This window comes from Dreissena polymorpha, chromosome 2 (assembly GCF_020536995.1).
Source record: "Dreissena polymorpha isolate Duluth1 chromosome 2, UMN_Dpol_1.0, whole genome shotgun sequence".
Taxonomy (NCBI): domain Eukaryota; kingdom Metazoa; phylum Mollusca; class Bivalvia; order Myida; family Dreissenidae; genus Dreissena; species Dreissena polymorpha.
In genome coordinates this window covers 150,095,187-150,108,104 of record NC_068356.1, presented here as the reverse complement: position 1 = coordinate 150,108,104, position 12,918 = coordinate 150,095,187, and the positions used below count along the sequence as shown (strand labels likewise).

General features: G+C 39.7%; 1 protein-coding gene across 1 annotated transcript in view; it reads left to right on the top strand.

The window, feature by feature from the left end:
- Nucleotides 1-12,918, top strand: part of LOC127869410 (protogenin-like) — a 102,076-nt gene that overhangs the window by 74,423 nt on the left and 14,735 nt on the right. The window contains exons 8-16 of the mRNA XM_052411956.1: nucleotides 382-546; nucleotides 1,486-1,605; nucleotides 3,404-3,548; nucleotides 5,009-5,173; nucleotides 5,773-5,928; nucleotides 6,750-6,935; nucleotides 7,262-7,398; nucleotides 8,557-8,684; nucleotides 11,720-11,847. Coding sequence (XP_052267916.1) covers nucleotides 382-546; nucleotides 1,486-1,605; nucleotides 3,404-3,548; nucleotides 5,009-5,173; nucleotides 5,773-5,928; nucleotides 6,750-6,935; nucleotides 7,262-7,398; nucleotides 8,557-8,684; nucleotides 11,720-11,847 — 1,330 coding nt within the window. The remainder of the gene's footprint in view (nucleotides 1-381; nucleotides 547-1,485; nucleotides 1,606-3,403; nucleotides 3,549-5,008; nucleotides 5,174-5,772; nucleotides 5,929-6,749; nucleotides 6,936-7,261; nucleotides 7,399-8,556; nucleotides 8,685-11,719; nucleotides 11,848-12,918) is intronic.

Below are 12,918 nucleotides of genomic sequence, written 5' to 3'. Positions count from 1 at the left end.
ATATGCCATGAGGGTCGACAATTTATGAATATGTATTAAGCCCCTTTTTCCCAGAACACAGCTCGTATAGTTTGAGGCTTCATGTAAATTAGATAACAGTTTATGTCCACTGTAGATAAACCCTTTAAGACTGTTTACATTGTAACTCCAACATACCGCGGATGACGGGTCCAAGTCACAAGATGTAATACCTAAACGGATTTGCGTTATAAGCGCTGAGCTCACTCATTCATGTATTGAATCTTTATGTTATTGAAGCTTAATGTTATTGAAGCTTTATGTTATAGAATCTTAATGTTATTGAAGCTTAATGTTATTGAATCTTAATGTTATTGAATCTTAACTTAAGATAAGCCTATTACATCTTAATGTGGACTGTAGATAAACCGGCTGACAGAAGAGAGAGAGGAAGGAAGCCGTCTGGCACTGGTACAGTCTGAGGTCAGCAACACGGGGTTCCACCAGTGTGTGGCCACTAACGAGGCCGGATCAGCTAGCGCCTTCACCTACATTGAGATCTACATGAAAGAGAACGCTCCTAACCAGGTAGGTAACTGAGCCAGCTAGATCTGTATTACAAATGAGAGCAGCGTTCTTCCTGTTGGAATGGGCAAAATTCCAAATTAACAATAAAAATCCTAACCAGGTAGTGGCAGCTTGCGTTAATTTTTTAGCTCTTTACATTAGCAAACTTGTGTATTCTTATATATTCTTATATTTTCTGACACACAGTTGAATGAAAGATGAACTTTGTCCATTTTTCCAGTGTGTGACAAGGTGGCTTTGATTTTGCTTCCTTGTTTAATGATTACAAGCTTAATTAATAAAATGGCATTGATCAAAATTATCATTTTCAAATTAATGGTACAATGCAATATGAGCTGCTATGTAGGAAAATTGGCCTAAATGTGTGTGCGTAAAGTGTCATCCACGCTTAGCCTGTAGAGTCTGCACAGGCTAATGGGGGAAAACACATTCCTCTTTAATTGAATTTTTCGTTTAACCCGTTATCCCTTATAAACGCACTTTGAGGCGTGTGTAGTCCCTTGGAAAATCTATTTAAATTTAAATCTTCTTTTACTAGATTCAAGTTTTGAAGGCTTCATTTCCAAACCTTAGATCCTGATGAGCAGCAAACAGCATAAAACCTCAACAGACTGCGAGTTACTCACAGGCTGTTCTGGTTTTATGCTGGTTGCAAAAGCCATTTTCACTTTGCTTGTAAGTGGGAAAGGGTTAAACCAGGTCTCTTCATAGCAAAAAATCCAGTGAAGGCGAAAAGTGTCGGTCCAGATTAGCAGACTGCACAGGCTTACCTGGGACACCACTTTACGCACATGCAGGACACCACTTAACCCACATGCAATTTTCTTACAACAAGGCTGATAATATATATATATATATATATATATATATATATATATATATATATATATATATATATATATATATATATATATATATATATATATACATTTGTCACAGGTAACCAACATCACGGTCCTTCATAGGACAAGTACCACGCTTGAGTTGGCATGGAAACCACCAACAAACACGTCAGTTTTAGCATACACGGTGAACTACAAGAACCTCCGGGACGATACTGTAAGTGTTGTAATGTAGGCATTGCCATGTTATCATTTTGGTGTATGCATGGTGTAGTACACGGTGTCAACATGGGTTAAACATTGCGTGGTAAGCATTTCAGTGTTTGAAAATATACAAGGAAAAAATAATTGATGGGACAAAAAGAGAAACTACCAAATAATATGAATTCACTTATACAATAATCCATGTCATTATCGGAGCTTTGAACGGTCAATGTTGTAAGATGATCTGTGAACAATTCACCAAACTGTGTTAAGTACAAAATCAGAGGGAGTTAAAAATTTGAAAACCATGCAAATACATTTTAAGAATGATTATCTTTTATTATTCATGATTAAAAATATAAAGTAAACAGATATTAAAAAAAATCAAATGTGATGACATATTTCTGATAAAACTTGAATTATTCATCTTTATGTAGATGTGTTTTCAGATGTTTTTTCTTGGTTCAAAACAGAAGTAGTAAACAAGCATAAATATAGATTCAAAGGTTAGAATTGCATCTACGAAGTGATACTAATGCTAATGTTGTACGTTGGCTGTGCTGTTCATTTTGTAAACAAATGTCATCGCGAGTCAAATAGGGTAAAATCAGGGATTTTGTTTCCAATAGCAACATTCTAGTAACAGAAACTATCATGAGACTTGTATTTTATGTGTTTAATTTATAGAAACTGGAGCAAGTTATAATAGCAACATTTATGATACTTGTATCCTGCCTTTTCTATTTAACAAAAACTATGATATTTGTATTCTACCTGTTCTATTTACATAAATTGGATCATGTGATCCCATGAGAGTCCATTCTGCTGACTGACCTGTTCTACCTGTTCTATTTACAGAAACTGGATCATGTGATAATAGTAGAGTCCATTCTGCTGACTGACCTGTTCTACCTGTTCTATTTACAGAAACTGGATCATGTGATAATAGTAGAGTCCATTCTGCTGACTAACCTGTTCTACCTGTTCTATTTACAGAAACTGGATCATGTGATAATAGTAGAGTCCATTCTGCTGACTAACCTGTTCTACCTGTTCTATTTACAGAAACTGGATCATGTGATAATAGTAGAGTCCATTCTGCTGACTGACCTGTTCTACATGTTCTATTTACAGAAACTGGATCATGTGATAATAGTAGAGTCCATTCTGCTGACTGACCTGTTCTACCTGTTCTATTTACAGAAACTGGATCATGTGATAATAGTAGAGTCCATTCTGCTGACTAACCTGTTCTACCTGTTCTATTTACAGAAACTGGATCATGTGATAATAGTAGAGTCCATTCTGCTGACTAACCTGTTCTACCTGTTCTATTTACAGAAACTGGATCATGTGATAATAGTAGAGTCCATTCTGCTGACTGACCTGTTCTACCTGTTCTATTTACAGAAACTGGATCATGTGATAATAGTAGAGTCCACTGCGCTGAGACCTGTTCTACCTGATCTATTCACAGAAACTGGATCATGTGATAATAGTAGAGTCCACTGCGCTGAGACCTGTTCTACCTGTTCTATTTACAGAAACTGGATCATGTGATAATAGTAGAGTCCACTGCGCTGACTGACCTGTTCTACCTGTTCTATTTACAGAAACTGGATCATGGGATCCCAGTAGAGTCCTTTCTGCTGACTGACCTGTTCTACCTGTTCTATTTACAGAAACTGGATCATGTGATAATAGTAGAGTCCACTGTGCTGAGACCTGTTCTACCTGTTCTATTACTGGATCATGGGATCCCAGTAGAGTCTATTCTGCTGACTGACCTGTTCTACCTGTTCTATTTACAGAAACTGGATCATGTGATAATAGTAGAGTCCACTGAGCTGACTGACCTGATGCCCTTCACCAACTATAGTATCTACGTGGTGCCCTTCTCAAAGCTAGGGGCTGGTCCCAACTCTGAAGAAGTTACCGTTGCAACCCTGGAAGATGGTAACTGTAGTTTCAAGGCTCCCTTTTGTGTGACCTGGCCTCATGTACACAATCATCCTTAATTTTTTTTTCTAAATTCAAGTTGTATTTGAGAAAACAAATCAGAGTACACTCCCTGCTGAAAACCAATGATTTTGTGTTACACAGTTGAACAAGAAGTATAATTAGATTATTAAACAGAAAAGTAACTTGACAATAGGAGTATAATTGGATTATTGAATATAAAAAGGACTTTGTAATAGAAGTATAATTGGATTATTAAACAGAAAAGTAACTTGACAATAGGAGTATAATTGGATTACTGAATATAAAAATGACTTCGTAATAGAAGTATAATTGGATTATTAAATAGAATAGTGTCTTGGCAATATAAGTATAATTGGATTATTGAATATAAAAATGACTTGGCAATAGAAGTATAATTGGATTATTAAATAGAAAAGTGACTTGGCAATGAGTACACTGCTGCTCAAACCTTTAATGTACCATTAATACAGAACCCTAGATTGAGTCTGTCTGCGAACTTGATCCCTTGACATTAAACTAGCCACATCAAAAGAACATCAAATAAAATATTTGCTTGAAATATAATGAATGGTAGACGTTATATTTAAATATATTGTACTTGGGACAAAATAATGCTTCAAAGAATTTTTTTTAAAGGTCAGGATATTGTAAGGGCGTTACTAAGAATGACCTAGTAGGCCAATCTCATGTCCTCTTTGTATTCATTATGTTATGTCATTACATATATGTCGCAATCAATATTTGTCAACCAAATATGACTTTAACCATATGAGATCAGATCTGGGAAAACAGGGTTTAATGCAAGTGTGTTAAGTGTCGTCCCAGATTAGCCTGTGCAATCTGCAAAGGCTATCCCGGACTCTTTTAGCTTTTACTAGATTTAGAGGAATATTTATGCATGAAATGTGCATAAATATAAATACACATTATTTGATAAAATAATTTTTTTGGGGTGGGATTTACAAATATTTCTCAAGTTCTTGTTCTATCCAGCCTCATTGTTCATCTCACTAGAGCATAAATAACTACCTATAGGTTTTAACTAGCCAGATTTAAATGGTTGTGACTTACTGCATATGCTTCTACTGCACAAAGGATGGAAAATAGAAGGGGCCCACTAGCCAATGTCAGGCTCTTAAAGATCGGGATAGACCCCTAGCTTTTCTTAGGAATCTCCTTCAGAGGAAACTCTTAGGTCTTCAAAACAATAGGCATAATGCAACAAAGGTGGTTAATTGTGTTCAAAAGTTTCCAATCCTGGTACATTTCTCAATTTCTGTGTTCAATTGTAGCCTCCCTGTTCCTGAGACATACTTTCTCCTAATAGAAAATTCAATAAAAGCAGTAAGTGTTTTGGACTGCACCGGCTATTCTGGGCTATTTTGGGACCAATTTTCCCACATTGTGATGTGTTTTTCTGCCTATTGATACAGTGCCTAACCGAGCCCCGTCAGTCACTCTGACCCCTCGAGGACCCAGCCTGTTTGTGCAGTGGGCAGACCTGCCTGTAGAGGACGCCAGGGGTGTTATCACAGAGTTCACACTGTACGTGCGCAAACAGGGCACAGCAAATGCCACAGAGATAATCATCAAGAATGGTATGTTCTAGTTGTGTGCCATCAATAATGGTATGTCGTGTAGTCATCAAGAATGGTACGTTGTATTGATAGTCATCAAGAACTGTATTTATTTTTTATTATCTTTAATTCGTCACTTGGTCCACTGACAAAATAGACAAGAATTAATGCCTGACAAATAATAATGGTTTCACAGTATCTGTATGCTGCAAGTATCTTGCAGAGTTATCTGCAAAGAGAGGTAATTCCCAACTCTATTGATGCAGTTATTTGTAAAGGGAGGTAAATTGCATCTCTGCGCCCCATGTATCTGGCGGAGTTATTTTTAAAGGGAAGTAATTCCTATCTCTGAGCCGCAGGTACCTTGCAGTTATCTGTAAAGGGAGGTAATTCCCAACTCTATGCCGCAGGTACCTCACAGTTATCTGTAAAGGGAGGTAATTCCCATCTCAATGCTGCAGGAACCTCACACAGTTATCTGTAAAGGGAGGTAATTCCCATCTCTATGCTGCAGGTACCTCACACAGTTATCTGTAAAGGGAGGTAATTCCCATCTCTATGCCGCAGGTACTTCACACAGTTATCTGTAAAGGGAGGTAATTCCCATCTCTATGCCGCAGGTACTTCACGGAGTTATCTGGTGGAGGGTCTGGAGCCCCACACACCATACGAGGTGAGGATGCTGGCTGCCACGTCGGTGGGATACCCGGACAGGAAACACCTCCAGGACCTCAACCTCTGGGCCTGGGTCTCTGTTGCAACCACCAACAAGGACTGTGAGTTCAATATTTTGCTCCAGCTTTTTTCCTGAGCTCCTAAATGAGAAAAAGGGGCTTTGCATTTGAGTTAAATGTTGTCGCTGATTAGCATGTGAAGTTCCCCCAGGCTTATCAGGGACAACACTAACTTCTTTTATTCAATTTTGCATTTATAGAAAGTCTCTGCTGAAGAAAATCCAATTTAATGGGAAAGTGTTGTCCCTGCACAAGCTAATTTGGGACGACACTTTACGCACATGCATTAAGCCCAGTTTTCCCAGAACGAGGCTCATTTATTGACTTTAGGTATTGTTAGTTATAAGTTATATGTAACTGTGCAATTGCTTATTTGTTCACCTTGCTCTGCAACAAATTGTGCAAATTAATGACCGCTGCAAAAATTTATTGATTTTAAAAATGTGCAATTACCGAAACAGAGTACAATGTCCTTTATATATAAATAAACCCAACAAGTTTGTGTTTAAAACATGACGTTTTACTTCCTATCAATGTTATTGCAATCCATGGGTGAAAAAAAATATTGGCATATGATGAATTTAGTGGTGTGATTCCTCTTCCTTTCAGCTGATTTTCTTCTTTTCAATGTCAAACTTATTTACAAATAGTTATAAACTTTGCTGGATCAATGTACAGATAAAGACTTTTATTGAACGCTGTATGGCATTTTTCTCCTATGAGGTGGTTTTTAAATTACATCTCTGTTAAAATTTGTAAAAGTTCCAAAATAAAGTATATTCTGATTATAGAGTTTTTACTTTTAGATAAAAAGATTTTTGTTACTTCCCTTGTTAGTATTTCTTTATAACTATTTATTCCAGACTTCCCAGCGCCTACGCTGCAGATAGTTGCCCTCAACTCGAGCACCCTGAAGGCTTCCTGGACTGTAGCCTCCTCCTTGGCCGTTCGTCGGTTCACTGTACAACTGGTCCGTCTACCAGACACCCCGGTACACGGGCCAGTAGAGGTGCAGCCTGCAACCAGTTTCTACCTCTTCATGGGGCTGGGTATGTTGTGTGTCTATATGGTAGCAAAGCTCTTAGTAACAGGATGGAATTAATATTCCTTTAGTACGTACAAAATGATGACAGGGCCGAGGGCCATGTGAGTCTTTGTCGTAACAAATCTCTTGCTTACTGGAGTTTGGAATTGTCGTTGATTTTCATCATTTTCATAATAATTGTAATCATCATCCTCATCATAATGTTTGTTTTTATGTCGTAATGATGCATTTTGGCTTTATTTTGTTGAATGTAAATGATCAAAGGCGAGTTGCTGATGTTCCAATAAAATCATTAAATTTGTTTACATGCTGATTGTCTCATGTTTCCAGAGATGAACCAGCTGTATGCGGTGAAGCTGACCACGGAGCTGGTTACCGGGACAACCACACAGGTGGTTGAGGAGTTCACACTGTCAGACCTCCCTGAGCCCCCAGTGCCCCGCAATGTCAGGGTCACCCTCAGACAGGTATGGTAGACATAAGATTCACTGCATAAATATTTTTCACAAAATATCAAGTATCAACTATCCCTTTATCACTTGGACACGTATTTTGACATATGTGTAGTCCCTTAGAAATTTAATTTGAATTAAAAGCTTTTCTTACTAGAATCAAGTTTTAAAGGCTTTATTTCCAACCTTAAGATACGGATGAGCAGCAAACAGCATAAAACCTGATCAGACTGCGAGTTACTCACAGACGCAGGCTGTTCTGGTTTTATGCTGTTTACACATAGCCATTTTCACTTTGCTTCTGAGTGGGAAAGGGTTAATGTCATTTATGTCCATAGCAATTTGGTCTTCAAAGAATTTAACATTGGGAATAATTGTTTGTTGTGATCTTAAATTCGTGGATCGGTCAACTCACAAATAACCTCCATAATTGGCTCCAGATATGGTTAAATTTTCAAGAGAAAAGCAGATAAATAGTACCAATTATTTAAACATATCCTTGTTTGTAACAACAAAGGTACTGGTTTATTGTTTTGTTATTGACCCAGTTATAAATGCCCACCATCTATTTGGCATTTTGTTTTGAGTGGGTAGTAGCCTGAGGGGGTGGTAGCCTGAGGGGGTGGTAGCCTGCATTGTGATAACCTTCAAAGCTAGAAATGACTTTCATTTTTTACACAAAAAATGCTTTTAAAGAAAACAAATTCAGGTTAGACTTGAAATACAGATTAAAACGTGTTAACTCATTGTCTGTAGGGATATGTTGCATCCCTAATATCGCCTCTTTGGTGAAAAAAGGTACCATCAATTGAAATTAATAGACACATGGTCCCTTTTGGACCAATTGGGCAATATGTTTATTGACTCTGAACTAAACATGGTGTTTATAATAATGACCTTACATCCTGATGATTGTATTTTAATTCACTTGACTCTGTACTTGATGCATATACATTTCAATTGACCGTGAACTCAAATGAGTCATAGACTAAGAACACAATTTGTTGTGTTCATGTATTTTCAATGACTGAACTTCGTTAATTCCAGTTGTTTTTTCATTGACTTAGAAATTAGAACTTAACGTATGTGTATCTATGTATTTTTATTGACTTAACTTGATGTAAAGGTTCACAGTGACAATAAATTCAAATGATGTATATATTTGTATTACAGGCGACGTCCCTGTCAGTGGAGTGGGAGCTCCCAGATACTCAGTTTGAGGTCAGCAAGTTCACTGTGAAGTACTCCCTGATAGGACCCTCACGTGAGGAGGAGGATGGCACTGACTTGATGGTCACCAGGTATGTAGGGGGCACTGACTTGATGGTCACCAGGTATGTAGGGGGCACTGACTTGATGGTTACCAGGTATGTAGGGGGCACTGACTTGATGGTTACCAGGTATGTAGGGAGCACTGAGTTGATGGTTACCAGGTATGTCGGGGGCACTGACTTGATGGTTACCAGGTATGTCGGGGGCACTGACTTGATGGTTACCAGGTATGTCGGGGGCACTGACTTGATGGTTACCAGGTATGTAGGGAGCACTGACTTGATGGTTACCAGGTATGTAGGGGGCATTTACTTGATGGTTATCAGGTTTGTAGGGGGCACGAACTTGATGGATTCCAGGTATGTAGGGGGCACTGACTTGATGGTAACCTGGAATGTAGGGGGCACTGACATGATGGTTACCAGGTATGTCGGGGGCACTAACTTGATGGTTACCAGGTATGTAGGGGGCACTGACTTGATGGTCACCAGGTATGTAGGGGGCACTGACTTGATGGTAACCAGGTAGCTAGGAGGCACTAACTTGATGGTTAACAGGTATGTCGGGGGCACTAACTTGATGGTTACCAGGTATGTAGGGGGCACTAACTTGATGGTTACCAGGTATATAGGGGGCACTGACTTGATGGTCACCAGGTATGTAGGAGGCGCTAACTTGATGGTTACCAGGTATGTCGGGGGCACTAACTTGATGGTTACCAGGTATGTAGGGGGCACTAACTTGATGGTTACCAGATATATAGGGGGCACTAACTTGATGGTTACCAGGTATGTAGGGGGCACTAACTTGATGGTTACCAGGTATGTAGGAGGCACTGACTTGATGGTTACCAGGTATGTAGGGGGCACTGACTTGACGGTCACCAGGTATGTCGGGGGCACTGACTTAATGGTCACCAGGTATGTAGGGGGGCACTGACTTGATGGTCACCAGGTATGTCGGGGGCACTGACTTGATGGTAACCAGGTATGTAGGGGGCACTGACATGATGGTCACCAGGTATGGAGGGGGCACTGACTTGATGGTAACCAGGTATGTAGGGGGCACTGACATGATGGTTACCAGGTATGTCGGGGGCACTGACTTGATGGTTACCAGGTATGTAGGGGGCACTGCCTTGATGGTTACCAAGTATGTAGGGGGCACTGACTGGATGGTCACCAGGTATGTAGGGGGCACTGACTTGATGGTTACCAGGTATTTAGGGGGCAATGACTTATGGTTGCCAGGTATGTATGGGGCACTGACTAAATGGTTACCAAGTTTGTCGGGGGCACGGGCTTGATGATTTCCAGGTATTTAGGGGGCACTGACTTGATGGTTACCAGGTATGTATGGGGCACTGACTGGATGGTCACCAGGTATGTAGGGGGCACTGACTTGATGGTAACCAGGTATGTAGGGGGCACTGACTTCATGGTTACCAAGTATGTAGGGGGCACTAACTTGATGGTTACTAGGTATGTAGGGGGCACTGAATTGATGGTTACCAAGTATGTAGGGGGCACTGACTGGATGGTCACCAGGTATGTAGGGGGCACTGACTTGATTGTCAGCAGGTATGTAGGAGGCACTGACTTGATGCTAACCAGGTATGTAGGGGGCACTGACTTGATGGTTACCAGGTATGTAGGGGGCACTGACTTGATGGTCACCAAGTATGTAGGGGGTACTGACTTGATGGTAACCAGGTATTTAGGGGGCACTGACTTGATGGTTACCAGGTATGTAGGGGACACTGACTTGATGGTTACCAAGTATGTAGGGGGCACTGACTGGATGGTCACCAGGTATGTAGGGGGCACTGACTTGATGGTCACCAGGTATGTAGGAGGCACTGACTTGATGGTAACCAGGTATGTTGGGGGCACTGACTTGATGGTTATCAGGTATGTAGGGGGCACTGACTTAATGGTCACCAGGTATGTAGGAGGCACTGACTTGATGGTAACCAGGTATGTAGGAGGCACTGACTTTATGGTAATCAGGTATGTAGGAGGCACTGACTTGATGATTACCATGTTTGTAGGGGGCACTGGCTTGATGGTTACCAGGTATGTAGGGGGTACTGACTTGATGGTCACCAAGTATGTAGGGGGCACTGACTTGATGGTTACCAGGTATGTAGGGGGCACTGACTGGTTGGTCACCAGGTATGTAGGGGACACTGACTTGATGGTTACCAAGTATGTAGGGGGCACTGACCAGATGGTCACCAGGTATGTAGGGGGCACTGACTTGATGGTTACCAGGTATGTTGGCGGCACTGACTTGATGGTCACCAAGTATGTATGCTACTGTTTAAGGCAATTTTGACATGATTGTGAATAGGTATGCACTGTTTGTTTTTTCACCATTTTTCGGTATAGAGGGAGGGCCATTTGATCGTGCAAAATTGTGTCATTTTTATGTCCCCCACCACTATAGTGGGGGACATATTGTTTATGCCCTGTCTGTTGGTTTGTTTGTTTGTTTGCCCCAACTTTAACATTTGCAATAACTTTTGCAATATTGCAATATTGAAGATAGCAACTTAATATTTGGCATGCATGTGTATCTCATGGAGCTGCACATTTTGAGTGGTGAAAGATCAAGGTCATCCTTCAAGGTCAAAGGTCAAATATATAGCTTCAAAGCGGCGCAAAAGGGGACATAGTGTTTCTGACAAACACATATCTTGTTTATTCTTACAAACATCTTTAAGTCAAAGTGTATTGAATATTATACTTAGTAATGTTCAACATTAAAGGCTGTGTAGTTAGATGAACTAAATATTCCAATTTATAAGAAAGAAAAAAAATACATAAATAAGAAAACATTCAATTGGGAAATTTTGTTTAAAAAATATTCTTTTAACATTGGGAATTAGCCCCAAATTTGGCCAAAAAAGGAACCCTGGTGAGTAAGGTACTGTTTTTTTGCTGATATTAATATAAATTGGTATGAATTTGTATACAGAAAGATTAGTGGGGGTCAAACCTCTGATTCAAGTCTTACTTTTTTATTGCTACCCCTCTGTTATTGTGACTTTCAAATACTTCAGCAACAACCCCTCTGCGTTGCTGGATGGTCTGCTACCGTTCAGACTGTACCAGATATCAGTGCGTGCTGACCTACAGGGGCTGCAGGGCCCATTCAGCCCACCTATACTGGTGCAGACCAGCGAAGCAGGTAAGCAGTGAACATTGGTTTGTTAAGCGCCCATTCAGCCGCATTGTGGAAAATACTGGGCTTTATGCATTTGCTTATTAAAGTGTTGTCCCAGGTTACCCTTTGCAGTCTGCACTGACTAATAAGGGACGAATTTTTCCACATACATAGGATTTTTTCTAATAGGAGACCTCTTTAAACAATAAATTTCATTAAAGCGGAAAGTGATATCCCTGATATGCCTGTGCAGACTGTTCAGGCTTGCTTGGGACGATACTTTACCCACATGCCTTAACCCTTTCCCAAGATACTTTACCCACATGCCTTAACCCTTTCCCAAGATACTTTACCCACATGCCTTAACCCTTTCCCACTCAGAAGCAAAGTGAAAATGTCCAAACAGAATATAATCAGAACTGCCTGTGAATTACTCGCAGTAGTCTGTTCAGGTTTCATGCTGAGTGCTGCTCATCAGTATCAAAGGGTTTGAAATGAAGCGATTGAAACTTGAATCTAGTAATACAGGTCTTTAATTAAATTTGACTTTTAAAAGGACTACAATTGTGTCAAAATTCGTATCTAAGTGGTAAAGGGTTAAAGACATATCTAAGTGTAAAGAGTTAAATACGTATCTAAGTGGTAAAGGGTTAAATACGTATCTAAGTGGTAAAGGGTTAAAGACATATCTAAGTGGTAAAGGGTTAAATACGTATCTAAGTGGTAAAGGTTGAAATACGAATCTAAGTGGTAAAGGGTTAAAGACATAGCTAAGTGGTAAAGGGTTAAATACGTATCTAAGTGGTAAAGGTTGAAATACGAATCTAAGTTGTAAAGGGTTAAAGACATATCTAAGTGGTAAAGGGTTAAATACGTATCTAAGTGGTAAAGGGTTAAAGACATATCTAAGTGGTAAAGGGTTAAATACGTATCTAAGTGGTAAAGGTTGAAATACGAATCTAAGTGGTAAAGGGTTAAATACATATCTAAGTGGTAAAGGGTTAAATACGTATCTAAGTGGTAAAGGGTGAAATACGTATCTAAGTGGTAAAGGGTGAAATACGTATCTAAGTGGTAAAGGGTGAAATACGTATC